At 35.8% G+C, this 25,364-nt stretch overlaps 1 protein-coding gene across 2 annotated transcripts; it reads left to right on the forward strand.

Moving 5' to 3' along the window:
- The first annotated feature begins 1,292 nt into the window (after positions 1-1,292).
- LOC122016602 (protein tesmin/TSO1-like CXC 5) lies at positions 1,293-18,762 on the forward strand. Of its 2 annotated transcripts, none has more exons than XM_042573959.1 (3): positions 1,293-1,838; positions 3,096-3,209; positions 18,709-18,762. In XM_042573959.1, exons 1-3 carry the CDS (start codon positions 1,621-1,623, stop codon positions 18,740-18,742), a joined length of 366 nt encoding a protein of 121 aa, XP_042429893.1. In that variant the 5' UTR covers positions 1,293-1,620; the 3' UTR covers positions 18,743-18,762. The 2 variants fall into 2 exon arrangements, with proteins under 2 accessions (XP_042429893.1, XP_042429902.1); XM_042573968.1 differs by lacking the exon at positions 18,709-18,762 and adding an exon at positions 3,985-4,438 and having other exon boundaries at positions 1,296-1,838.
- The last annotated feature ends 6,602 nt before the right edge of the window (positions 18,763-25,364 follow it).

Consider the following 25,364-nt stretch of genomic DNA (forward strand, 5'->3'; position numbering starts at 1 on the left):
GGAGAGGGGTGTTAAGCAAACCGACATCGACTATGTATTCGGCGGCAGTTTGGGGAGCTGCCAGCCAACTAATGAACAAGCAAGTGACTATAACATGGGTTTAGCTTGTAGCGCCTTTCTTTGCTTTCTCGACAGGAGCGCGAGGTCCAACGGACGAAGGCTGAAAAGGAAGGAGCGAGAGTGAGAGAGAGAGAGAGAGCGAGGGAAATTTAGATTTAGCCAAATTCCTTCGCCGTTGTTTTGAATAGAAGGTGGAAAGGGTGAGAGAATAAAAAAAATATTTGATCTTGTCAGAGATTTGAGGCAATGGATGATGGGGGATGTGTCACTCCTGTTGATCGTTGGTGGACTCCGAGCTAGAGGATATTGCAATCACAGCAGTGTCAGTGCCGAGCTATGGAGGGGTTCCCAGGCGATGACCCTCCTACGCTCAAGTCAGTCTCCGGCGATGTGTAAGTAAGGAAGCAGAGAAACAGAGTAATAGTGTAGGTACAGTAGAAATTATGCATACTGCCGTTGAAGCTTGGGGCCCTTTATATAGAGCTCTAGGGCGTGTGTGCATACTTCTCGAGGTGTGCATGTTTCTCAAAGCTTTTCTTGAAAAGACATGTCAGGAAAGCGTCTCTAACATTATATCTTAATGACCCGAGCATATCTCTGATATGACAGTGGAAACTTCCGTCGTACGATCCTCTGCCTGACCATGCCGCCAACTATGTCGTTTGTCAGTGGCACGAGTTCCCACAAGGATATCGGTTGATCCTCCTTTTGTCTGTTAGTGGGCCGAGCGGGATGGCCGCTCGGCCAGACCTCAGCCGTCCGGATGGTTTGGACCTTGAGCCGAGTGAAGTGGTCGCTCGACCAACATTCCATCATCCGAGCTCCGTTGTTGTGTCGAGCTATATCTGAGTGATTGCTCGGCTGCACTCCCGTTTCGCCAGTTCTGAGGTTCAATGTAAATCCGAGCGGGGCTGGTTGCTCGGCGTGTGCTTCTCTGGTACTCCTATGAGCATCAGAAGTTCGGTATGTGGTCGAGCTGTGATGATGTTGGGTCGGACCTTCTCTATCCTGGTCGGGCGAGTGAGCCACCCGATCGACCGATGATACCGAGACGTTGACCGCCCTAACTTTGACCTCTGATCTCCACCGTAGCAATGACCCTCTCACGGTGTGAATTTAGATTTAGACCGCTCGATCTCTACGGCTATATGTGCCCGTACGATCCGTCCTTACTTCGAGATCGGACCGTCCGTTATTGGAATCTGATTTCAGAAGTAGAGAGAGAGAGGCATTCGCGTCTTCATCGTCTCTCGTGCTCCAAAGATTTCCAGCATCCGAACAATAAAAAACCCATCTTTATCTCCATGCGATTTAGCCTCCCCGGCCCGCCGTCTCTTCTTGCGGCGGATCTCCTCCTCTTGACTGTCTCTCAGACTCTGGAGATCCCCGGAGACTAACTCCCCTCGTTGCCCCCTTTCCAGATTTGGCTTCTTGGTCTAAGATGTGTTTGCTCGTCCCGACTTGGGGAGGGTTTTAGATACTTCACTAAGGAGTACAATTGGGAAGGAATTATTCGGAGGGCTTGACGAATAGATCCTCAGATCGGCGTTGCGAACGCCAATGGAGCAAATTTCTCAACCTAAGTCAACGTCGCCCGATGTCCCTCCTAGAAAACTCGTTCGCCAGCTGGATTTCACGGCCTCGGTCTATGGTGGAGGTTCCACTACGGCGACACTACCTGTGGCCCTTGATCCGTCGCAGTCACAGTGGCTACCTCTGCACCCGCCGGCTTCTCTGCCCATGTCGCTTTCGTCAATTTCTTCGATTTTTGTAGCCACGTGAGTTTTACTTTACTTAATTGTATTGATATTTGAATCATTTTCTGGATATGATAGCTTCTTCAAATTTTAGGCTATTTTCCATTGCGTTAACTTTTCAAGCGTTTCGTAGTTTCTAGGTTTTTTTTTCTAGTTTCATACTTCACAGGACAGAAGACTTATTCCTTTTGCTTTGAATTTTGCATCGTAATGAAAAATAAAATTTCTCAGGCTCCTTCTTTATTTTATTTTAAATTTTGGAGAAAGCAACTTTTGTTAATAGATGTTTAAAATGAATAGTTGCTTTATTTCAATTGGAAGTAAAGAAGTTCATGAAATATCACATCAAAAGGACGAATTTTATATAAAAGATATGGGAATCTTTTATAAGAAACTCTTCCTATAGTTATTGATTGAATTACCTATAATAGACTATTTTTGAGTAATAGTGGACTGGGTTAATTTCTGTATGACAACCAAGATGGTTAGATCCATGAGCATTCTCTCACAGTGACCTTTGAAAGCTCAGTAGGATTCTAAATTCTAAAGCGCTTGATTAAAATGATTGTTTACTCTCACAATGACCTCTGAAAGCTCAATACTAGGGATCAAAACTAAAGTGGTTGATTGAAATAATTTTTTTTTAGTCTTTTTGTTTCAACATTTATGTTCTTGTGAAAGTCATAATTTCTGGCACTTATTTTGTGCAGTGATTTCTTCTCTACCTATTTCTTCTCATTGACAAAGTTCTCTTAAGCGTCAGAATTTAGTTCTGAGAAATTCTGGTATCGTGGTTACGGTTAATTCGATCCTGCCTGTACAGGCACTGTCCCAACCTCTCACATTGGGATGGTGGGACCCACACTTAAGTACTGAGTCCCACCATCTCATTGTGAGAGGTTAGGGCAGTGCCTGTACAGGCAGGGTGAAATTTACCCGTGGTTACATAGATATTTCTTATACTAGGGTTATGGATTGGTACTAAGAGTGAGTCTAGGCAAGCAGTTCTAATTTTAACAGCCTATACTGTATCATTGAAAAATGACTCATTTAGTAAGATTATAAGAGTAAATTCCTAAACCAATATATATCAATTGAACATCCAATGATCTGTTTGCTATGTAATTTTAAAATTACATCAACTCTTGATACTTACCAATCACCATTCCCTTAAAGTTATCAGTGTTGAAGCTTTATCCATACATGATGTCTGCCTCTCTTATATTTTTAAATTTTAAAGACCCTTCTTAATTATCATCTTATCACGGATCTCTGTAGAAAGCCACAATCACCCAAGTCAAGACAAGACACGCAACCAGTCTACAATACTAAAGATGATACACCAACAAGAAAGAGGAATTGCAACTGCAAACATTCAAAATGCTTGAAGCTGTAAGTTGAATTCTCATTGATATGCAAGTCCTGTCAAAGCATTTCTTAGTAAATGTGTCTTAACTACTTGTGGTCGGTTACATGGATCTTATCATGCATTTGGCAATATGGAAGGTCACACCACTTGGTAATTTTATGGTTATACATGAAGCCAATGCCGTTAATATTACATGATTTTTTCACATTGAAAATCTGCTATTTGTTGTATGCTAATTCTTGGTTAGCATAATTATAATTATTTCCTTCTAGTAGTCCATACTCCATATTGCTATGCATTTGTAGACAACAAATGTCAAATGCCATAAGATTGTGTTTTGGAAGGACAGCAAGGGGCTATGAATTTTTTGGATCAATTATAAGCATTAACTGGACCCAGTTTTTTTTTAACCTCGTGCCATCGTCCTCTCAAGGATTAGCTAAAGTAGTTAAAGCATCATCTTAGCTGGAGTTCTCACTAGTCATATAGTCGTGCGAAGATTTTAAAGGTCATATGTATTTTATCTTTGTTGTTTTTCCCCACTTTTTTTTGACTTGTCTTCTGTGTTAAGAAGTCTTCTGGAACTTTTATAAGTCACTTAAACACTTGAAAGTGACAGTTACAGGAATATGCAAAAATTAGTAGTTACTTCGAAGAACCCAGGTTGTCTTTCTTAGAGTTCAACTTATTTTTGTAATTAATGTTTGAGCAATCGTTATATCCTAGATTTTGATGTTTAGACAAAAAGTTTAAATTAGGGTTTGTATTTGTATTTGATATGTGTTATTGAGTGTGTAGGTGACAGATGCAAAATAAAGTCCAAGTGTGACTTGGCAAAAGTGAAGTCCCGGAGGTGAGGAGGCTCTTGGCAAAGAAAGACCTGACAACAAGGACAAAGCCAAAGGAAGCTGTTGAAGGTAAGGCGTGAAGGATGGGAAAGCATCGAGGGACACAAGGCTGATGGAGGAAACTAGAAGGCAAGGTCAAAGTTGTAAAGGCAAGTTTGGGTTCTACTAGTTGACTGGTATATCAATCGATTGCCCAGTCGATTGGGGAGCGAATAGAAGGTTCTGTTCGCTCAGCCCATGAAGGCCAGTCGACTGATTGGGTTGATGACGTATAGAATCCACAAATCCTGAATACAGCAGTAACCATTACCTACATGTTTATCAATTGATTGGTGATCGAGATTTAGTGTATCTCAATATAAAAGCTTTAGAACTTGGAGAAGAGCATACACTTTCATTTGATACATCTGATAAGCTCTCAAACTGATTCTAAAGCTCAAATTCTCATTCTCTTCTTCCTAAGCTAAAATTCCATCTTGTAAGAAGAAGAGGGAACTTCTTGTTGTGAAGGTTTCTCCACCAAAAAAGAGGTGATAATCGGAGTGCTAGAGATTGATCCATTGACAGATTGTGAGATCGTCCACCTCAAGGACACGTCATGGAGTAGGAGTTCTCATCTCCGAACGATGTTACATCCTCGAGTTAGAGTTTGTGTTGTATTTCATTCTAGCGTTCAATTTTGTTTTTGCTTTAGCTAACAAAGCCATGTTGGAAAAAAATAATTTGTTGCAGGAGATTTACGGGGTATTAGTTAAATCTAAATCACACTGAATTAAATTCAACTTACAGTCGAAATGACCTGAGCGGATAATCTCAGGCTGCCAGTAGAGGCTGGTTTCTGCTAAGTGTCAAAGAGTGGACTGAGTCGCCGAGTGGGCAGATCAGCCGAGAAGCAGGTCTGTGTTGTCGATTGGACAGACTGAGCAGTAGGTCTGTATTGCCGAGCGGGCAGATCGGTTGAACTGCAGGTCTGTATTGCCAAGTGGCAGATCAGCTAAGCTACAGGTCTGTGTGCAGAGAGATAGATTGGCTGAATAGTAGGTATGTGTTGCCGAGCAGACAGATCGACTGAGTTATAGGTTTGTGTTGCAAAGCGGCAGAGCAGCAGGTCTGTATTGCTGAAAGGGCAGACTGCCCGAGGCTTGCGAGAGTCGCAGTTTCCTTGAAACAGATTTGCCCCACCTTCGACTGTGCTTCGAGGCTTACTAGGGTCGTTTGTTTCTCAGGATACAACGGTTGTTCGTGATTCCCACCAAGCACTGATGGTCACGGCAAAATGAGTGGCACCTGATTACTATCACGGGCACTCTGCCAAGCAAGAGTTACACGACAGAGGAAGAGGGGAATGAAGGTGGAGAGTTTCTGCTTATTTTTTCAGTGTGTGTAAACCTATGATCGCAGCCTCCTTATATAGGAGCTCAGATCAACGACAGCGTTAATGGTTAATTAATGACCATTACTCGCGCGAGCAGTGAAACGCCCACTGTTTCACTCGTTATCAATCGATCGTTTCGACTCTGCATTAATCTCAAATTTAATGCATCCGTTACACAGCAGCAAAAGGTTTACGTGGCAAAATGTTAGTTATTCCACTTGGGTAAATTTTGTCCCGACCGGTACGGCATTCGACGCGCACAGGTAGTACCTGCATACGAGTCAACATGTTTCAGTGCAATACGGGCCCTGAATTTGCACCCCCTGCGCACCCATGCGTGAGAGAGAGCCTCTCCCCATGCATTTGTTCACATTCTCAATGCATGTGAATCAATATAAACCAACTAATATGCCAAGAAACTCCCAATGTGGGACTAAAATCCCATTCACAATGGAGCTTCTATCCTCTTCCACCTCTTCTCTATTCACGAATATTCAACAATCTCCCACATGAATGTAGATAGGGTATGTGATAACATTCAGCAGTTGAGTCAAGTATAGGATAGATAGGTTTTACTCTTTGAACCTTCCTTTATCAAGATTTGGTTGCTTACTGGTTGATGGTAGACACGATGTCCTTGAACTATATTGTTGTCTGTGTAAGCAGTGACAAATCTCATCCAACACTCTCCCTGATACAACTTAGTTCTCATGAGTATGTTCGTTCTTGGCCATGAACACACCTAGTTCTGTGAGAAGCTCTAAGAATTGTGCCTCCAATTCTCTTCGAAGCGGCCCCACTTGTTTCTCATATAGGTGATCCCTCAAGAGTTGTCATCTACTCATTTTGATCATTAAAAGTCCATCGACTTACGCTGGTCCAGTCACTGTTTCATTGGGTTATCTCTCACAGTGTGTCTGGTCAATGCATATTAGTTGTTTCTTTGAACTTAGTTCTTGGGATCTCTAGTCAGCATAGGTTGGGTGTCCTCTACATTATCGTTGACAACGACATCAAGCTCATTCCTCATGATGAGCTAGCAACTAACTCTCGATTTAACCCTTTGGTTAGCGGATCCACTATGTTATCCTTTAACTTCACATAGTCAACCGTGATAACTCCCATTGAGAGTAGTTGTCTAATAGTATTATGTCTACAACGTATATGCTTAGACTTATCATTATACAGATGGCTCTGTGTCCGACTGATTGCCGATAGATTATCATAATGTATGCAAATTGCTAGCATCGATTTTGGCTATCTCAGAATATCTTCTAAGAATTGTCGTAGTTATTCAGCCTCTTCACCACATTTGTCAAGAGCTACAAACTCAGACTTCATCATGGATCTGGTTATTACGGTTTGCTTAGAAGATTTTCAGGAAATAACTGCACCTTCTAGAGTTAATACATATCCACTCGTAGACTTAGAGTCTGTTATAGGAAATATCCAACTCGCATTGTTGTATCCTTCGATCACAACGGTATATCTCATATAGTGCAGTCCATATTCACGAGTATACCTTAAGTACCTTAGTACTCTTGTTATCCCTTTCTAGTGCTCAACACTGGGATTACTCGTGTATCTACTCAGTTTACTTACTATGTAGGTCAAGTCTGGTCGTGTATAACTCATCAGATACATCAGACTTCCAATCACTCGAGAGTACTCTATCTGAGAGATATTTTTGCCTTGATTTTTTGATAGATGTTGACTCATATCTATCGGCGCTCGTGCCAGCGCAGTATCATCCTTGGTGAATTTCTCAAGAATCTTGTCCACGTAATGAGACTGACTAAGAACAAGTCATTCTATTGTTCTAAGAATTTTGATTCCTAGAATCACATCAGCTAGGCCCGTGTCTTTCATGTCAAATCTTGAGTTCAACATATCTTTAGTGGATTTGATTATCTTATCATTACTCCTAATGATAAGTATATTATCTAGGCACAAGATGACATAGTCATTCTCTGTGATTTTCATGTAGACACATTTATCACATTCATTAATCTTGAATCTATATTCCTTCACGGCATTATCAAAATTTTCATATCACTGTTTTGGTGCTTGTTTCAAGCCATATAATAACTTCACTAATCTACATACCTTGTTTTTCTATCTTGACACAGAAAACCCCACAGGTTGCTCCATGTAGATTTCCTCTTCTAAATCTCCGTTTAGAAAGGCAGTTTTTACATACATCTGATATATTTCGAGGTTTCTTAGAGCAGCAATAGCCAATAATACTCTAATGAAAGTTATTCTCAACACCGGAGAATACGTATCAAAGTAATCGAGGCTTTCTCATTGTCAGTATCCTTTGATTACCAATCTGGCCTTATACTTATCAATTGTGTCATCTGACTTCATTTTCTTCTTGAAGATCCACTTGCAACCTAGTGGTTTACTTCCAGGAGGAAGATCCACAAGTTCCCAAGTGTAATTTTGCAAGATAGAGTCTATCTCAGATGTAATTGTCTCTCACTAGTGAGGTCCATCAGAAGAGTCTACAGCTTCTGAGTAACTTCGGGGCTCACTTTCCAACATGAAAGTAATAAAATCTGATCCATAGGGTTTTTCTATCCAAGCTCTTTTGCTCCGTCTAAGCTCAACCTCTACTGGTTCCTCATCATCATCTTAACCTTGTGTTTCATATGCCCGCTTTGAGGAGCTAGCATCCTCTCGGGTCTTATATGGAAACACATGCTCGAAGAACGAAACATTTCTCGATTTTATTATCGAGTTTTTGTATATTTCCGGTATTTGTGATTCATACACAACAAACCGATACGCACTGTTGTTCTGTACATAATCAATAAATATGCAATCAACAGTCTTTGGTCCTATCTTAATCCTTTTCGGATCAGGCACCAACATTTTGGCTAGACACCCCCACATTCGTAAATATTTGTAGAATGATTGTCTTCCATTCCACAACTTTTAAGGACTCTTATCTATTTCTTCCGGGACACCTTATTTAAAAGGTAATTACTTGTTAACACAGCTTCCCTCACATGAACTCTGACAATCCAGAACTCAATAAAAGAACATTTATCATCTCCTTTAGATTTTGATTCTTTCGCTCAGCAACTTTATTTTGCTGAGGAGTATAAGGAGTTATTATTTCGTGTCTGATCTCATGTTCAGCACACAACTCAACAAATGGTGATACATATTCACCGCTCGGTCATTTCGAACCACCTTAATCTTTCTATTAAGTTGGTTTTCAACCTCATTCTTATAGAGAGCAAATTTCTCTATAGCTTTATCCTTACTTTTGATAAAATACACATAACAGTATTTTGTATTATCATCTACAAAAGTGATGAAGTATTTATTACCACCACGTGTTGGCGTACCTTTTAGGTCGCACACATCAGTGTGGATTAGGTCAAGTGATTCGTTACTTCTTTCAATATGTTGAAAGAATGACCTTGTGATTTTCGCTTCAACACAAATCTTACACTTGTGTGTTGGGTCAAGGTGGAATGTAAGTATGCATTTCATATTTAAAAATCTATGTAACACATCGTAGTTAACATGTCCTAGTCTACCATGTCACAAGTGGAAGAACTTTCATTTTTATTTATCTTAGGTCTAATGACCATTACATTAAGCTTGAATAGTCCATCACATACATAGTCCCTTCCTACAAACATTCCATTCTGGGACAATACAACTCTGTCCGACTCAAAAATAATGCGAAAGTCATGCTTGCTTAATAGTGATCCAAACACTAGATTCTTCCGAATCTCCGAAACATACAACACATTGTTCATAGCAAGGTCCTTGCCCGAGGTCATCTTCAGCACCACTTTTCCTTGACCCATGATGTCTGAGGTTGCTGAGTTCCCCATGAACAGTTTGTCCCTAGTGACTTCTTCGAAGTTGTGGAGCAGCTCCTTGTTGCAGCACACATGTCTGGTGGCTCCAGTATCGATCCACCATTATCGTGGGTTTGAACCGACCAGGTTCAATTTTGAGACCACTACGCAGAGGTTGTCCATTTCTGGTCCCTCGATTAATGACCATTACTCGCCAATGCATCCATTGCATAGCAGCAAAAGGTTTATGTGGTAAAATGTTGATTGTTCCACTTGGACAAATTTTGCCCCGACCGGTTCGGCATTTGGCACGCACAAGTCGTACCCGCACACGAGTCAACATGATTCAGTGCAATCTAGTGATCAATCCAAATGCCCGAATCGATCCAGTGATCGATCCAGATGCCCTGGATTGATCCAGTGATCGATCCAGATGTCCTGGATCGATCCAGTGATCGATCTAGATCCTTTCTGTTCGAACAAAAAGGATCTCAATCGATCACTCAATCGATCCAGATGCCCGACTTCTGGAAATCGCGAAATCGCTTTTGCTCCTTCGAGAAACAACAAATGAAAAGGAAAAACTAAATGAAGAAAACGAAAGGAAGGAAAAAAGCTGACCTCCAATCGTTTTCCCTCGCCGCCGCTCACAGGTTATCGCTCACCGCTGACAAGTCGCCGATCGCCCGTCGCTAGTCGCCTCTGCTCTACCTTCTCGACAGTCACAATTCCACTCGTCTTTGCCTCCTCGCCTTTGCCCTAGCTATTTTGTAAGCAATTATAGCGCCCGCTATGTGCCGCTAGGTCACAATAGCACACGTTATGTGCGCTATCAACGCTTTTGTCCCGAATAGTGTGGGTTATTCGAGACAATTGCTAGAGTGTTCGCTGATCGTAGCACGCGATAACACGCTATATAGCACGCTATTCGCCGCTATTGAAACCCCTAAAAATTATAGAGCATCGCATATCTTCGCCTATAGATGGAGACCTCTTTTTATAATATCATCGTTGTGTCTATGTACGCATGCTAAAGTACTCCTAAGAAAGGGCAAGTCATAAAGTGCCTCTGACACATTTCCAAAAATGAGCCCACAAATCTTTGTAATTTGATAGGTTGGAAGTTTCGGACGTGCAATTTATCTGCAAGGTATTCTCTGTCCTTTATGTTACAAACTTCCAAAAAAGAGTACGAAGTCGCAGGTCCATGGGTCCCACATTAGGCCGACCAGTCGTTATTCAGAGGGACAACTAGCTCGGCCTAACGGAATGTCGTCAACGACTCGGTCTTCACTCGATTTCTCCATTTATCGTAAAGGAGTAGCATGTCTAATCAGCCCATAGTCGATCGTTGATCGACTGAAGCAGTCGATTGAGTTACTTAACACTTGGCAATGAGGTTTGACCGCTTGTCTCAGGTTGGGTCACGAAATCCAGCTGAGCGGGAAGCCCGATCGACCACTCGCGCACGATCGGCCATCCCAAGGCATGATCAACCATGTGGCCGGTCTAAGCATGCCCATGCTCTTGTTAGTGACTTTGATTGTTTCTTAACTTTGAATGTCATGCTAGTCGGTCTTCTTTACTTTAACCCGCTTTTGAGGGGTTCAATATCAAGAACCTTCATTCTATAAAGGTCAGTGCTACTTCTGCATCCTTAGTATCTCTCCTATACACCAGTAGCATGGATGAGTATTCTCTTTGTAGGGATCTTATTGAATTACAATTTTCGTTGGTTTCTTAATTCTTTTGCGGTACCTTATTTCTTTAGTTTCTCTTCTTTAGAAAATGCAAGCTTGTTCTTTGATTTTTATGCATTTTGATGTTGGCATATAGTTTGTCTCCTTCCAACTAGCGTAACATATAAAGGTAACATATAAAGTGACAGTGACAAAAAAAAAATAAAAATAAACCCTTTTGTTTTTTGTTGCAATTTAAATCAGAAGGATAAAATTTTTAGATGGTCAATTCTATTTTTACATGCAAAATAGCAATAACAAGTCTTATTTTATTAGATGGGTCAGTTATATGAATTCATTAAATTAGTCTTTCATAACAAAAATAAGAGGAGAGAGTTTAGTTGAATTGAATGAAGCGTTTAATTCAAATAGATTCATTTTAATAATTATATTATATAATAATAATGACAATCAAATCTTAACCTACTAGGTGAGATTAGTTATATGGATCCTTTTATTATTGGGCATTATCATCTATTATATTTATATTTAAATAAACATTATCTTATTTTATTATTGCTAACTAAGTTTTTTTTATCTTCCTCATTTAATGTGTACATTTATCATAATTTTACAACCCCTAATTAGAGTATTTAGTGATCATCTAAATACATGTCTGTATTATCTTAAACATGTTGGATCGTGAAACGTCGATAGAGAGGGGGTGAATATCGATTCGAAACAATCGCGTTAATAAGAGTTAAGCGCAGCGGAATAACAAAAACTTAGGCCAACTGAACAAGGTGTTTTTTACTTCGTTCGGAGTCTGTGACGACTCCTACTCGAAGGCCCGTACTCCTTGAGTACTTTCGTTGGGCAATCACTATCAATTTGAATATTACAGAGTTAAGTACAAGAATTGACAGATAAAGAAAATACCGACAATAGAATTAAAACAAAACCAGCACTGAGTCGGAGAGCTTTTCGTGGCGTCGCAAGAGCACAGAGCAGCAGATCTTGGATTCTAAGTTCATATTGAAGCTCTACCCTTGCCCCTTCTTTTATATGAAGCTCAGGGCGCCCCGGATCCCTTCCAGGCGCCCTGGTGAGACGTGGCAGGTCCAACCAGTGAGCTCCACGTGGCGACGCGCAATCGGGATAAAACTTGCCTCCCGGGCGCCCGGACCTCCGGGAGCCCGGATCCCCTCCGGGCGCCCGGACCACCTTTCTCCAGAACAGGTCCTTCTCCTGCAAGACAAGGTTAGTCCGAGGCAAGTATAATAAATTTCCTGCAAAACAAAGTGTTAGCACAGTTCATGAGTTTGACATGAAAAAGTATGACTTAGATTCCGTCTTTCCGAGACCGAAATCTAGTCACGATCTCGACTTAGATATCCGAAATTGATCTAAACCGGATCGACGCCTAATGTTCCCTTCCCGGGAACGCGTCCTCACAGTCACTCCCTTCCAGTGACTTATCTTTACTCACCTGCCAGACGTCCGGTCAGCCCTTCGACCCGTCTGGACTTCTCGCCAGCTATCTGGTCAGCCCGTCGACCTAGCTGGACTTCTCGCCAAGCGTCCGGTCAGCCCGTCGACCCGCTTGGACTTCTCGCCAGCTATCCGGTCAGCCCGTCGACCTAGCTGGGCTTCGTGCCAGACATCCGGTCAGCCCGTCGACCTGTCTGGACTTCTCCTACACACTCGATCAGAGTGTTAGACAACAACAGACTAACTTAACCTGATTTGTCATTCATCAAAACCCGGGTTAAATCATTAGTGCTAACCGCACCAACAATCTCCCCCCTTTTGATGGAATGATAACCTGGTTAAGTTAGTGAAAACATATGCAAGAAAAAACAAGCATTTAAGTTAGTTTGTATTTTCAACTCTGGTTTAGCTAACTTAACCACCTAACCCTCCCCCTTTGACATTCATCAAAAATAAGCATTGATTAAATAAGCATAGATTTTTTGAAATGTCAAGATAATCTGGGGGAGTTTAAACTTTTGAAAAACTTGTTTAAAGCATTAGCTTTTAGTTTTTAGAAAAATAACTAAGTCTAAATAGACAAAATCTCAAACACAAGTGTATAAGTTCTAAATTTCAAGATCAAATTTTAAATTTTCAAAACTAGTTTCAATTTTGAAATGCTTTTCAAATAAGTTTTTGAAACTCAATTTTGAAACTTAATTTGAAATGCTAAGAAATTTATTTTTCAACACTAAGTTTGTAAAAGATTCAATTAAGAAAAATAATTTTGAGAAACTTAGGTTTTGAAAAACTCTAATTTCCACAATTTCAAAGAAATTTTGAAAACTAAAATTTAACTTTCAAATTGTCAAAATTAAGTAAAGTCAAATTTTGAGAACTAGATTTTTGAATTTAATTTTCAAAACTAAGTTAAATCTAATATTCAAAATCAATTTTCAATAAAAAGTGAAGCCCAAAACAACTTGATTGTATAAGAGTTAGTTTGCAAACATAGTTTTAAAATATTCAAAGTAGACAAAGGAGTTTTCAAAATAATTTTGTAAAATTCTTTTTCAGAATCAACTTTTCAAAAAAAAATTGCACATTTTTAATCAAGTTGAGTCAAAAATAATTTTAAAGTTTAATTTGAAAAACTGAAGTAGTTTTATTTCTCCCCCTGAACCTGACATTAAATGTTGAAAATATTTGCTAAAAATATTCAAACTAGAATTTTTTTATTTTTTTTTTAAATGAGGTAGAATTTTCTAGAGAGATTTTAAAGAGAAGATTAAACAATAACACTTAAGGAGATAATTAAAAAATAAACCTCCCCCTAAATTTGATACTCCTTTAATTTATTAATCCTCCTTATTTATTACTCCCCCTTAATATAAAATTTTACAACCGTAACATATTTTCATACCTAAGTGTTTTAGGCGATTGTATAATTATCTTTATAAAATTGTTCATTTAAATTTGACTAACCATAATTAATGTTAGATTAAGTTGAAATAAATTAACCTTTAGTGTAATGTTAAGTAAGATAAGTTGTTATTAATTCAATAATTGAACAATATTAATAATTTATTGATTAAATTTTGCTATAATCTAAATTTTGTATTAATTGATGAAGGTGTTAATTATAATTTAACTTTTCATTTACTTCCTTTTAAGTTGGATTAACTTAGTTTAAAGTTGGTGGTAATTTGAAGTTAAACTCGTTATTAAACAAGGTTAAGTAAGGTTGAAGTCTAAATTTGAAGTTTAAAGTTAGTTCAATTTAAGTCAAACTTTAATTATGTTTTAATAAAAATGATTAATATTTTAAAGGTTGATTAAAAAAAATGACTTAGAGTAATTTTAATATTTTTAATAAGGTTAAACTTAGGTTCTAATCAAATCAAGCTTAGTTTTCAAATAAGGTTAGATTTAAAGAATTAGTTATTTACTTATTAATTACTTGATTAAGTTTAAAGTCAAAATTTTTTGTTTTAAGTTTTATCTTAGGTATGAATTTAAAGTTTTAATTCTAAGTTATATTAAGTCTTAAATTTAAGTTTTAAATTTAAGTTTTAAGTAATTTAAGTGCCTTAGTATTAAAATAATTTTTAACTAGATTTTTTTTTTAATAATTTAGAAATAATTTTTAAAAGAATTTTTAAAATAGTTTAAAACAAAATAGTTTTTAAAGGATTTTTTAAGATAGTTTTGAAAGAATTTTGAAAATAATTTTTAAGTTTAGAATAAAAATTTTTAAAGTTAAATTTTTAAGTTAAATATAAAATTTTTAAAATATTTTTAAGTTTAAAATAATTTTTAAAGTTAATTTAATTTTAAAAGAATTTTTAAAGTTAATTTAATTTTAAAATAAAATTTTAAAGTTAATTTAATTTTAAAATAATTTTTAAAGTTAATTTAATTAAAATAATTTTTAAAATTAATTTAATTTTAAAATAATTTTTAAAGTTAATTTAAAATTTAACATAAATTAATCGTAGTTCTGGTTAGTTATTTAATTCGAAGTTTAATTTAATTGATTTAATTCGAAATTTAATTTAATTAATTTAGTTCGAAATTTAATTTAATTAACTTAATTCGAAATTTATTTTAATTAACTTAATTCGAAATTTAATTTAATTAATTTAATTCAAAATTTAATTCAATTAATTTAATTCGAAATTTAATTTAATTAATTTAATTCGAAATTTGGTTTTGATCGTTAGTCATCTCACCCGATCTAAGTTTTCAATCAGGGAATCCTATAATTTTGTGAGATGAATTAGATTTAATTACAGAGTTTGGTTTAACTTGTGTTAGATTCAAGTTTAGCTTTGGTCTCAATAAATAGACATTCTTCGGATAAACTTCTAAGCTTGGTGAGTCACTTGGACGTCATTAGAAGTAACCAACCTTTCGAGGTTTTCCGAATAGTCCTATCCACGGAGCTTAGTACTAAACCTTGGTCTAACTAGTTAGGATCCATTTAAAGGTAGCTTCGGTCGGTTCCACTTGGCCAAATGCACCAGATTGAATCCATATCTTTCTAGACATGCGATGCCCAAATTTCCCCAACGTACTATCATCAAAAAACTTCACCAGTACCATGATTCAAGTTAAACTTGAACCCTCTTTAACTAGTCATAATTACCCTGTCGGGTAGGTTGGTTGGGGTTACCCTTTTCGGGTAGATTAGTTTTAGATGTGCCAGCTATTCTGGAGCCTCCCCCTGAATTATTGGCCATTAATTTAAGATTTTTTTTATAATTAGAGTTGATTTTAGTTAAGTTTTAATGTTTAATTTGTAATTTAAATTTAAGTTTTTAATTTTGAATTAATTAAATTGGTCAAATTATCTTTCTTTAATAGTTTATTTTTAAAGTTTAAGTTTTTATTTATTTTTAAATTTGAATTAACTAAACTGTTTGAATTATATTTTCTTAACGGTTTATCTTTTAGCTTTTTATTAATTGTTAATTTTGAAATTTATAGATTATTTTTGTTTAATTTGTTATCTTTAACATTTAATTTTAAGTTTGTTAAATTCTGTTTTGATTTTATCAAAGTGTATGATTTTATCCTTATATTTTCTTTGCCTTTTAAATTGATATGGTTAATTGAATTTATTAGATTAGTTTTATCTTTAAAGTTTAATTTTTTATTAATTAAATTATCTTGGTTTTGGATAGCATTTTCTAGACTGATTTTATCTTGATTATTAAATATTTTATCAGGGTATTTATTGATTTTATCCATTTTCTCATTTTTAGCATTTAATTTCAAATTTATTTTAATGTTTGACTTATTTATGTCTAAATGCTCACCTAATTTTAAATTTTCTGAATTAATTAAATTATTTGAATTGATTTGGTCATTGTTCTATTTGACCAAGTCAAGGTTGATGCCAAATTGATCAGAGTCTTGATTAACTTGATCAGAGTTTAGATTATTTTGTGATTTTGAATTTAAATCATTTAAATCTAGATTATCATGCACCATACTTGGACTAATTTCATACTTATCATCATGTCGATTATTTAAACTACTATTAGCAGGGGTATTTTGATAAATATTACTAACCTTGAGCGCAACCCCTAATTCAGTAGGCTTCTCCGTTGGATTTGACTCGAGTCCATATTTGACTTTAACTTGATCTTCTAGCTCCATCGGCGTCTCGTGAAGCTTGATCAACTGGGTCCACAGCTCATATGCATTCTTGTACTTTCCTAATCTGCATAAAATATTGTTAGGTAAAACATTACAAATAATGTTACTTACCTTTTTGTTCAGTTCCGAGTTTTGAGAAGGTTTCCTCAAAATTAGCATATAATCGATGTTTACGCTTCCTAAGAAGCATTCCATTAATCGCTTCCAGTAGTTGAAGTTTTCATGATCGTATGGTGGTGGTTCGCAGGGGTTCCTTCCTTCTTGAAGAGTCATTATTCTTGCACACAGAGAAACAGAAAAAAATCCCAAGACTTGGTCTTGGATTAGCAGTGCTGAAAAAAATAATATTTCACTATTTTCGGAAAAAAATAATAAAATAAAATATTAATAAAATATTTGAAAAAAATATTATTTCAAAATTTTGAAAATGTAATATTTTTTAAATACTAAATAATGGTGAAAAGATGGTGATGTATTTTTCAAAAATCGTTTTGGAGGGAAAAAACGTAAGGCGTAAGGTTTTATTTAAAAGACAAACAATATCTAATTTTTTTAAAAAAAAACGACCCCCCTTTGCTCGATTGGTGGTTGCACCAAATCAGAGCGGTACCTGCTCTGATACCACTTGTTGGATCGTGAAACGTCGATAGAGGGGGGGTGAATATCAATTCGAAACAATCGCGTTAATAAGAGTTAAGCGCAGCGGAATAAAAAAAACTTAGGCCAACTGAACAAGGTGTTTTTTACTTCGTTCGGAGCCTGTGACGACTCCTACTCGAAGGCCCGTACTCCTTGAGTACTTTCGTTGGGCAATCACTATCAATTTGAATATTACAGAGTTAAGTACAAGAATTGACAGATAAAGAAAATACCGACAATAGAATTAAAACAAAACCAGCACTGAGTCGGAGAGCTTTTCGTGACGTCGCAAGAGCACAGAGCAGTAGATCTTGGATTCTAAATTCATATTGAAGCTCTACCCTTGCCCCTTCTTTTATATGAAGCTCAGGGCGCCCCGGATCCCTTCCAGGCGCCCTGGTGAGACGTGGCAGGTCCAGCCAGTGAGCTCCACGTGGCGACGCGCAATCGGGATAAAACTTGCCTCCCGGACCACCTTTCTCCAGAACAGGTCCTTCTCCTGCAAGACAAGGTTAGTCCGAGGCAAGTATAATAAATTTCCTGCAAAACAAAGTGTTAGCACAGTTCATGAGTTTGACATGAAAAAGTATGACTTAGATTTCGTCTTTCCGAGACCGGAATCTAGTCACGATCTCGACTTAGATATCCGAAATGGATCTAAGCAGGATCGACGCCTAATGTTCCCTTCTCGGGAACGCGTCCTCACAGTCACTCCCTTCCAGTGACTTAACCTTACTCACCTGCCAGACGTCCGGTCAGCCCTTCGACCCGTCTGGACTTCTCGCCAGCTATCCGGTCAGCCCGTCGACCTAGCTGGACTTCTCGCCAAGCGTCCGGTCAGCCCGTCGACCCGCTTGGACTTCTCGCCAGCTATCCGGTCAGCCCGTCGACCTAGCTGGGCTTCGTGCCAGACATCCGGTCAGCCCGTCGACCTGTCTGGACTTCTCCTGCACACTCGATCAGAGTGTTAGACAACAACAAACTAACTTAACTTGATTTGTCATTCATCAAAACCTGGGTTAAATCATTAGTGCTAACCGCACCAACAAAACGTACCTTCTAGAATTTTCCCTCAAAAAGGGTAAGCTCGACTTTCTCTCTAATATTAATATCTCCATCTATGTAACTCACATCTTTTATATTTTTATCTATAGAAGGATAATGAAAATGAGAATGGAATTAGTTAATTTAAGTTGCTTGTTTATGCTTGATGCTAATGACAAATCTACATCCTAAAACTAATGTCGGATCTTGCTTGAATTGCATATGCTATCAATTTTATTGTCTTTAGTGGGAGTTTGATGCAATCTAATAGTTCATTGTGAATATACTACGACTCTTATGGCACTGTCATATATGATGGTATATTAAAAGTCAATATGAGCATGGCGCTGCACTTTGTTTATTTGCATCAAATTTTGAATAAATTGATATCTATTCTTCATTGATTGCCTTGATGTTGAACTAGTATAGCTTCGAGAGTCTTGACCCTTGTTGACAATCCACTTTGTTTAATGTAGGAGGTGGACACAGCTGCTTCATAGAGAGCGATGAAGCGAGGATTAGGATGAAAAGGAAAAAGTTCTGGGAGAAAGTTGTGGACCGATATGAACTTTGTGGAAGTGGTGAAAATTGGTGGGGTGTCCAGGGTTATATGCGAGACAATTTCAACCATAGCAACCAGGCGATCTCCTATGAAGAACATTTTCAAAACAGCAGGTTCGTGGAGTCTGTATTGGATGTTTACTGGGAACTCCCACCAGTTGCTGATCCTTCACTTACTCATCAAACAAGGTACGACCCCGCCTGTGCCTTAGATCCAATTATTGAAGATGGAAGATTCGGCTTGTTCCAAAGGCTTGGTCTAACAAAATTTGAAACTTCAGTTTTCAATGGATATACACAAATGGTATATCTTCAAGTATCTCCTCCGACCTCTTAAGATCACACAAAAATCTAACTTGTTTTTCTAACTATAAAGTAATCGACAAACAGATGCACTAGCGCACGCGTACACACCCAGGACAGCGACACACGACCATGTATGCGAGCGCGCGTACACACGACCCAGGACAAAGCGACGCACAGCCATGAATCATGTATGCGAGCAGCGCGCGTACACACCCAGCCATTTCCTAGTAAAAATCAATTAATTTAATTTTAATAATAATTTAATTTCTAAGAATCCTACACGACACAAATGGGAAAACTCGCTTAGTATTTGTATTTTTTTCGCTTATCCACGTGGATAATTGAATATGATCTATGACAATTGCTGATGACGTGATAAGATAATGACCCAACTGCAGCATCCACCAACACTGGTCGTCCACAAGTAGTAAGCCCACTATCATTAAGCAAATCACGAGGTAAAGAGGAAGAAGAAGAAGAAGAGGAAGAGGAAGAGGAAGAAGAAGAAGAGCAACAGAAACTAATGTGGATTGGAGGGCCAAAGATGACGACGAGTTCTGACCCTGAGACAACCCACGCTTGTACCTTCGAGTTGACTTATTGCGTAGATCTGAGCATTTTGATATCCAAGAAGACTTTTGAGTAAAATGATATTTGGACCACCAAGTTGGGGTTGGACATGGAGGAGTTGTTTTCACTTTTCCATCCATCCAACGAAAACCTCGTTCCACATGATCGATCCATATATAGCACTCGCTAAGGTCAATAGAATCAGAGCAAATCATGAATTAGTGAAAATATAAAGGGTAACTTTGCATGCACTCCGTATTGGGAAACAAAATTTTGCATGTAGTCCCTAGTGGTAAAAATTTTTATTTTCACTCCCTAGTCAAAATACATTACCTAATTGTCCATGATACTTTTAGTTATAAAAAGTCCAAAAATCAATTTTATTTCTCTTAAATTCAGTACATTAAATTAGAATCTAGTATATTTTCTATCAAATTGAGTACGATTCTTTTTTCACTTTAATTGGATGAAAACTATACTAGATTTTTTTTTTTTAAATGATACTCAATTTGATGAAAAATCTACTATATTTTCTTTAAATGGTAAATGATGCTAAATTTTTAAGTAATTATATTAAGCAGGAAAAAAGTCGTGCTCAATTTAATAGAAAATATACTCAATTTTAGTTTAATGTGGTGAATTTAATAAGAATTATACTCATTTTAGACTATTTGTACCGAACAAATATCAGGGTTAATTTTGATAGAAAATATACTCAATTCTAGTATAAAATACTGAATTCTAGTTATAAAGTATTGAATTTAACCGGAATTATACTCATTTTTAAACTTTTTATACCTAAAATATATGAGGGATAATTTAGGTAACAAAATTTACATGAGGGAGTTGAAAGTAATACTTTGCATGCAGGGAGTGGAAATAAAGTTTTTTATGATTGGGGATTGCATGTAAAATTGTGATTGTGATTAGAGATTTTTCTCTAATTTACCAAAATATAAAAGGAGAATAGAAAAAATTAAAAATATCATGAAAATAATTCCATCTAGAAACCATATCATCTTAAGTCCACAGTGATCATTCTTTAATGAGCCACAATTGACTCGTTTTCGCGTCGCAATCCAAGTCTTCATCGGTAGATTAACCATGCCCCAATAGAATATTCTTCCCATCACGACATTGATGATTTATGTTTTTTTCCTCTCTATTTTCCAACAATCTATTTGTCACATTGCTCTCTCGAAATCCTAAACTTCAAGTAATTGTTGAGAATTTGTGAATTTTGGGAATCCTTTAATCTCACCAGCTCAACTCAATAATGGAACGAAGCTTTCAAACGTCAGCTCTTCCTTGCGAATTGATGATGACTTTAATTAATTGCGAGATGGGACAGCCATTTTTTTAATTAATTAATTAATTAATCAATCAAATCTCGTAGCAAATGAGCACATATTTTCTTTAATTCCAGATTAAATTCCAGATTAATTATTTACTAGAATGAAAAATCCGAATTCCCAAAAAAAAAAAATTGCCCATCTTGGTTTTTTTTCCTCCTCTAATAATTTAATTATTTCAAGGATTGAGGCCGACAACATAGAAGCCTTTGGACACATCTTGCAACAAAGTCCAATCATTGTTGCGACCAATTATGATGGGGTAGGTTAGCGGGTGTAATTTTTTTAAAAAATCTTCAACTTTACCCTACTTTTTTTTTTTATGTGAGATAAAACAATAGATAAAAAAAATTCTATTATTTTTCTAATTTTACTTTTTGTCTCATTTGTGGCCTCAATCAAGTGGTCTAGATGTGGTGGATCGTAACATGATAATAAATTTTAATAAACAATAAAGTCGCAATGAGTCAAATTCTCTTAATCATATGTCCATCGATTGAAATGATTGCAAAAATAATCAATAATAGAAAGAATGAAATCTAAGATTGCTAATCATAGGCACGCGTTAATTCAAACGGGGGAAAACAATTAACTAGTAAACAAGCGTGTGCATCTAAATTAGTCGGAATCACAAGTACCTATGGAACTTTGCTATCGTTATTGTTCGGACACTTTGAAAGTTAAAGAGGATAATTAACTTCCATCATTTCATCATTTATTATAGTGGAAACTCAAAGTAATACTAACTCATTATATTTTACTTGATATTTACTTTTTTGAGCTGATTAATAAATATATTTACTTTTTTGAGCTGATTAATCTAATGCCCGCTCCTCACACTCACAGTTCCATTATGAATATCTCATTCCCAAAGACGGAGAAGTCTCGTTAAAACCCAGATACAAAAAAACATGAGAAAATATAACAAGAATATAATAAAAACAAAAAAATAAATACAATAAGGAAGAACGTCCTTGCTCTAGATCTCTTATTGCTATAGATTGTCTCTTGTTGATTCGGCAGCACTTTATTCTGAATTGTCCAAGAATCATCGGCCAAAAACATTGCGAGATAGATGCTTCAAAATGTCCAAAATACTCTTTTCTAGGATTTTTCAATGCCTCCCAATCGATTAAGCCTACTTCTAGTTGATTGCTACGTCATCATTGGACAATTCACTTGTAGAATGGTTCTTTTTCGAAACCTTAATCGATTGACGAGCCCTACCAATCGATTAGACAAGGCCTTAATCGATTACCTAATTGATTCCTAACATTTTTATTCTCTCATGAAATGTCTTAATTGATTAGCTCAGTCGATTAAGAAATACTGAATCGATTGCCTCAATCGATTCTCAACCTTCAGTGTTTCATGAACTAGCCCTTGATTGATTGTCTCAATCAATTAGGAATGTTAGAATCCATTAACCTAATCGATTATGGCTCTTCACGACAAACTACTTCTAACCAATTGACCCAATCGATTATTATTGGATGAATCAATTGAGTCAATCGATTTAGCACTATTCTCGTGATTTTCCTTTGCAAAACTCCCAATTAATTAGGAATCCATCCTAATCGATTCGAGCCAACCCTAATCTATTAGCTTAGAGTCAATTGATTGTCCTAATCGATTGTCTAATCCTAACTTACTCGATCCAAGTTTTAAGTTCTCTCGCCCAACATCTGGTTAATCGTGACTTGTTAGAACTTCCCGTTGCCTAGCATCCGATTAACGTTGACCTGTTAAGACTTCTTCACCAAGTGTCCAATCCTCCTTGACATACTCAGTCTTTCTTTTTGCCAACTTTCCGTTGGACTTTTGATTACCAAGTGTGATTTTCCTTGGTCCACTTGGATTTTTCTCTTGTCTAACATTAGTTAGAACTTTCCTTTACCAATGTGCAATCCTCCTTGACTCACTTGAACTTTCTTTTGCCTAACCCATAAGTTAGAACTAGTCACTCGGAAGACTTTCATGGCTTTTCTTTACCTTACCGCAGTTATAACTTTCCTTTGTCAACGTATGATCTTTCTTGATCCACTTGGACTTTTCTTAATCTAACTGTAGTTATAACTAGTCACTTGGTAGACTTTCACCTTACTTAATCTCAGTTAGAACTTTTCTCTGTCAATATGCAGTCCTCCTTGATCCAGTTAAACTTTCCTCTCACATATTGTTAAGTATAATCTTGACATACTTGATTTCTTCTTACATATTATTCAAATATCAAAACTCATGTTTAAATTTATTTAAGCTTAATTAAACAGGTTAATCTTTATCAAGAAAGATTACACTAATAATCTTCTAACGATTATTTGGATCTAAAAATAATAGAATCATACTTGACCACTACATGAATTAGACGGTCACTTTTATGAAAAATAATCAACAAAATTAAATTAAAATGCATGTGGTTCACACATTTAATTCATTGACTTCTACTCAAGATGCATTCTTGATATCTTAAATTTTAGTTAATTAATATGGGGGCAAAACTTGTTATAATAGGTGGGAATTAATCTTTGATAAAGTCGAACGAATAACTTTCTCTATGGTAGTCAACTATAAATTCTCAATTTATCTTCTTACTAATAGCCGTGGGATTGATCATGAGGATCACTAAAATGACGGATTCCAATTTTTACCTATTATTACTAGTTTGATTGATTTGGCCTATGGTCAACACGTTTAACTCATCTAAGAGGGTGTTTGACTGAGTTTATAAGCTCTCTAAAACAACTATAAGCTGTTTTGGAGCTTATAAACTCTTCAAATTTGTTTGGTAAAATTTTTTTCAAACAACTTATAAGCTGTCAAAATAAGCTGTTTTGGAGTTTATAAGCTGTTTTTAAAAAAGTATGGAAGACCATACTTTTTTAAAAAGATCTTATTTTAATAATTTGTTTCTCTAAAATAACCTTATATAATTTCATAAATCTCCATCTTATCCTCCATAAATTTTTATAAGCCTAATATCTTTTTATCTCAGCCGACTTTTTTTCCAACGTTGTGTCATCTTCTCCGCCAACACCTCTTTCTAATTTTCTCTCCCCCGGTGCAGGAATTCGCCTAAAACCCTCTATTAATAAAAATCTCAAAACCCTCTATTAATAGTTTTATACCCTTGTTTTATAATTTTATTAATAAAAAGATCTTATAATACCAAACACATCAATATTTTTAAGTTGATTGTAATAAGTTCACCCAAACACTTTAACAACTTATTTTTAAAATAAGACCTAATAACTTATAAATTGTACGAGCTTATAAGCTGTTTTTAATAAGTTTAGCCAATCACCCTCTAAATAAGACAGAGTAATTGGTCCAAAATGAAACTGACCGAATCTAGTTTAATTGAAATTAGAAAAATATTTTTTTTCTAAAATAACTGAATCGATTAAATTTTTTTAAAAGTTAAATAAATTGAATCAATAAAATATCAATTAGTTTAATTTTTACCGAATTAATTTAATTTTTTAACAATAATTTCTATCTGATTTTAACTCATGAGTTGACAAATTTGAGAATTTGTGCTTGTTTATTATTGCTAACGACAATTTTAAAAATAATGTATCATTAGAGATCATGCAAAATCACAGGTTGTATATTATCTCTCATTCAAATATCTAATAATTGTGATAGTTGTAAGGGGAATAAAATAAATAAGTTTATTCGATTTAGCTAAATTATTAGTACAATAAATACATTTTTAAAATAACTGAACGGAAGTTTTAAATTCAATTTGTTTAATTATTTAACTTGATTTAATCAAATTTTATTTATCCCTACTTATAAATAAGTCAAGGATGGTAATTAAATTGATCATTTTAACCCAATGAGCACCGTCTAATCTCTTTTATTTGTTCATAATATATAAAGGCTAAAATAAAATAATAATAACATATATGCACATAACAACATATGTACATATTTAACATATAGTCATTTTTAAAATTCAATAAAAATAAACATTTCAGAATTATAATTATTTATTAATTAATTAGCTAAGATTAAATAGTTAGTCATCCTAAAACACTCACTATTTTAGTGTTTTATTATGAATATGACCTTTAATAATTAATTTTAGTGTAGTCTAAAATTAAATTATATTAATATTTTTTCCTTTTTATATTAAAAATTATTTTAAAATTTATTAATAATTTTCTCTAGCTATTTTATATAAAAAATATGTAATGTTATGATTTTCTTTATCCTATATTTTAAAATTGATAATATCCTAATGGAGAAATTTATATAAATATCTTTACTCGGTATATATATATTGGCTATGATATATTAAATTTGTTCTACTGCATGTGCCTTACCCAATCCAAGTAAAT

This window comes from Zingiber officinale, chromosome 1A (genome assembly GCF_018446385.1).
Source record: "Zingiber officinale cultivar Zhangliang chromosome 1A, Zo_v1.1, whole genome shotgun sequence".
NCBI lineage: Eukaryota > Viridiplantae > Streptophyta > Magnoliopsida > Zingiberales > Zingiberaceae > Zingiber > Zingiber officinale.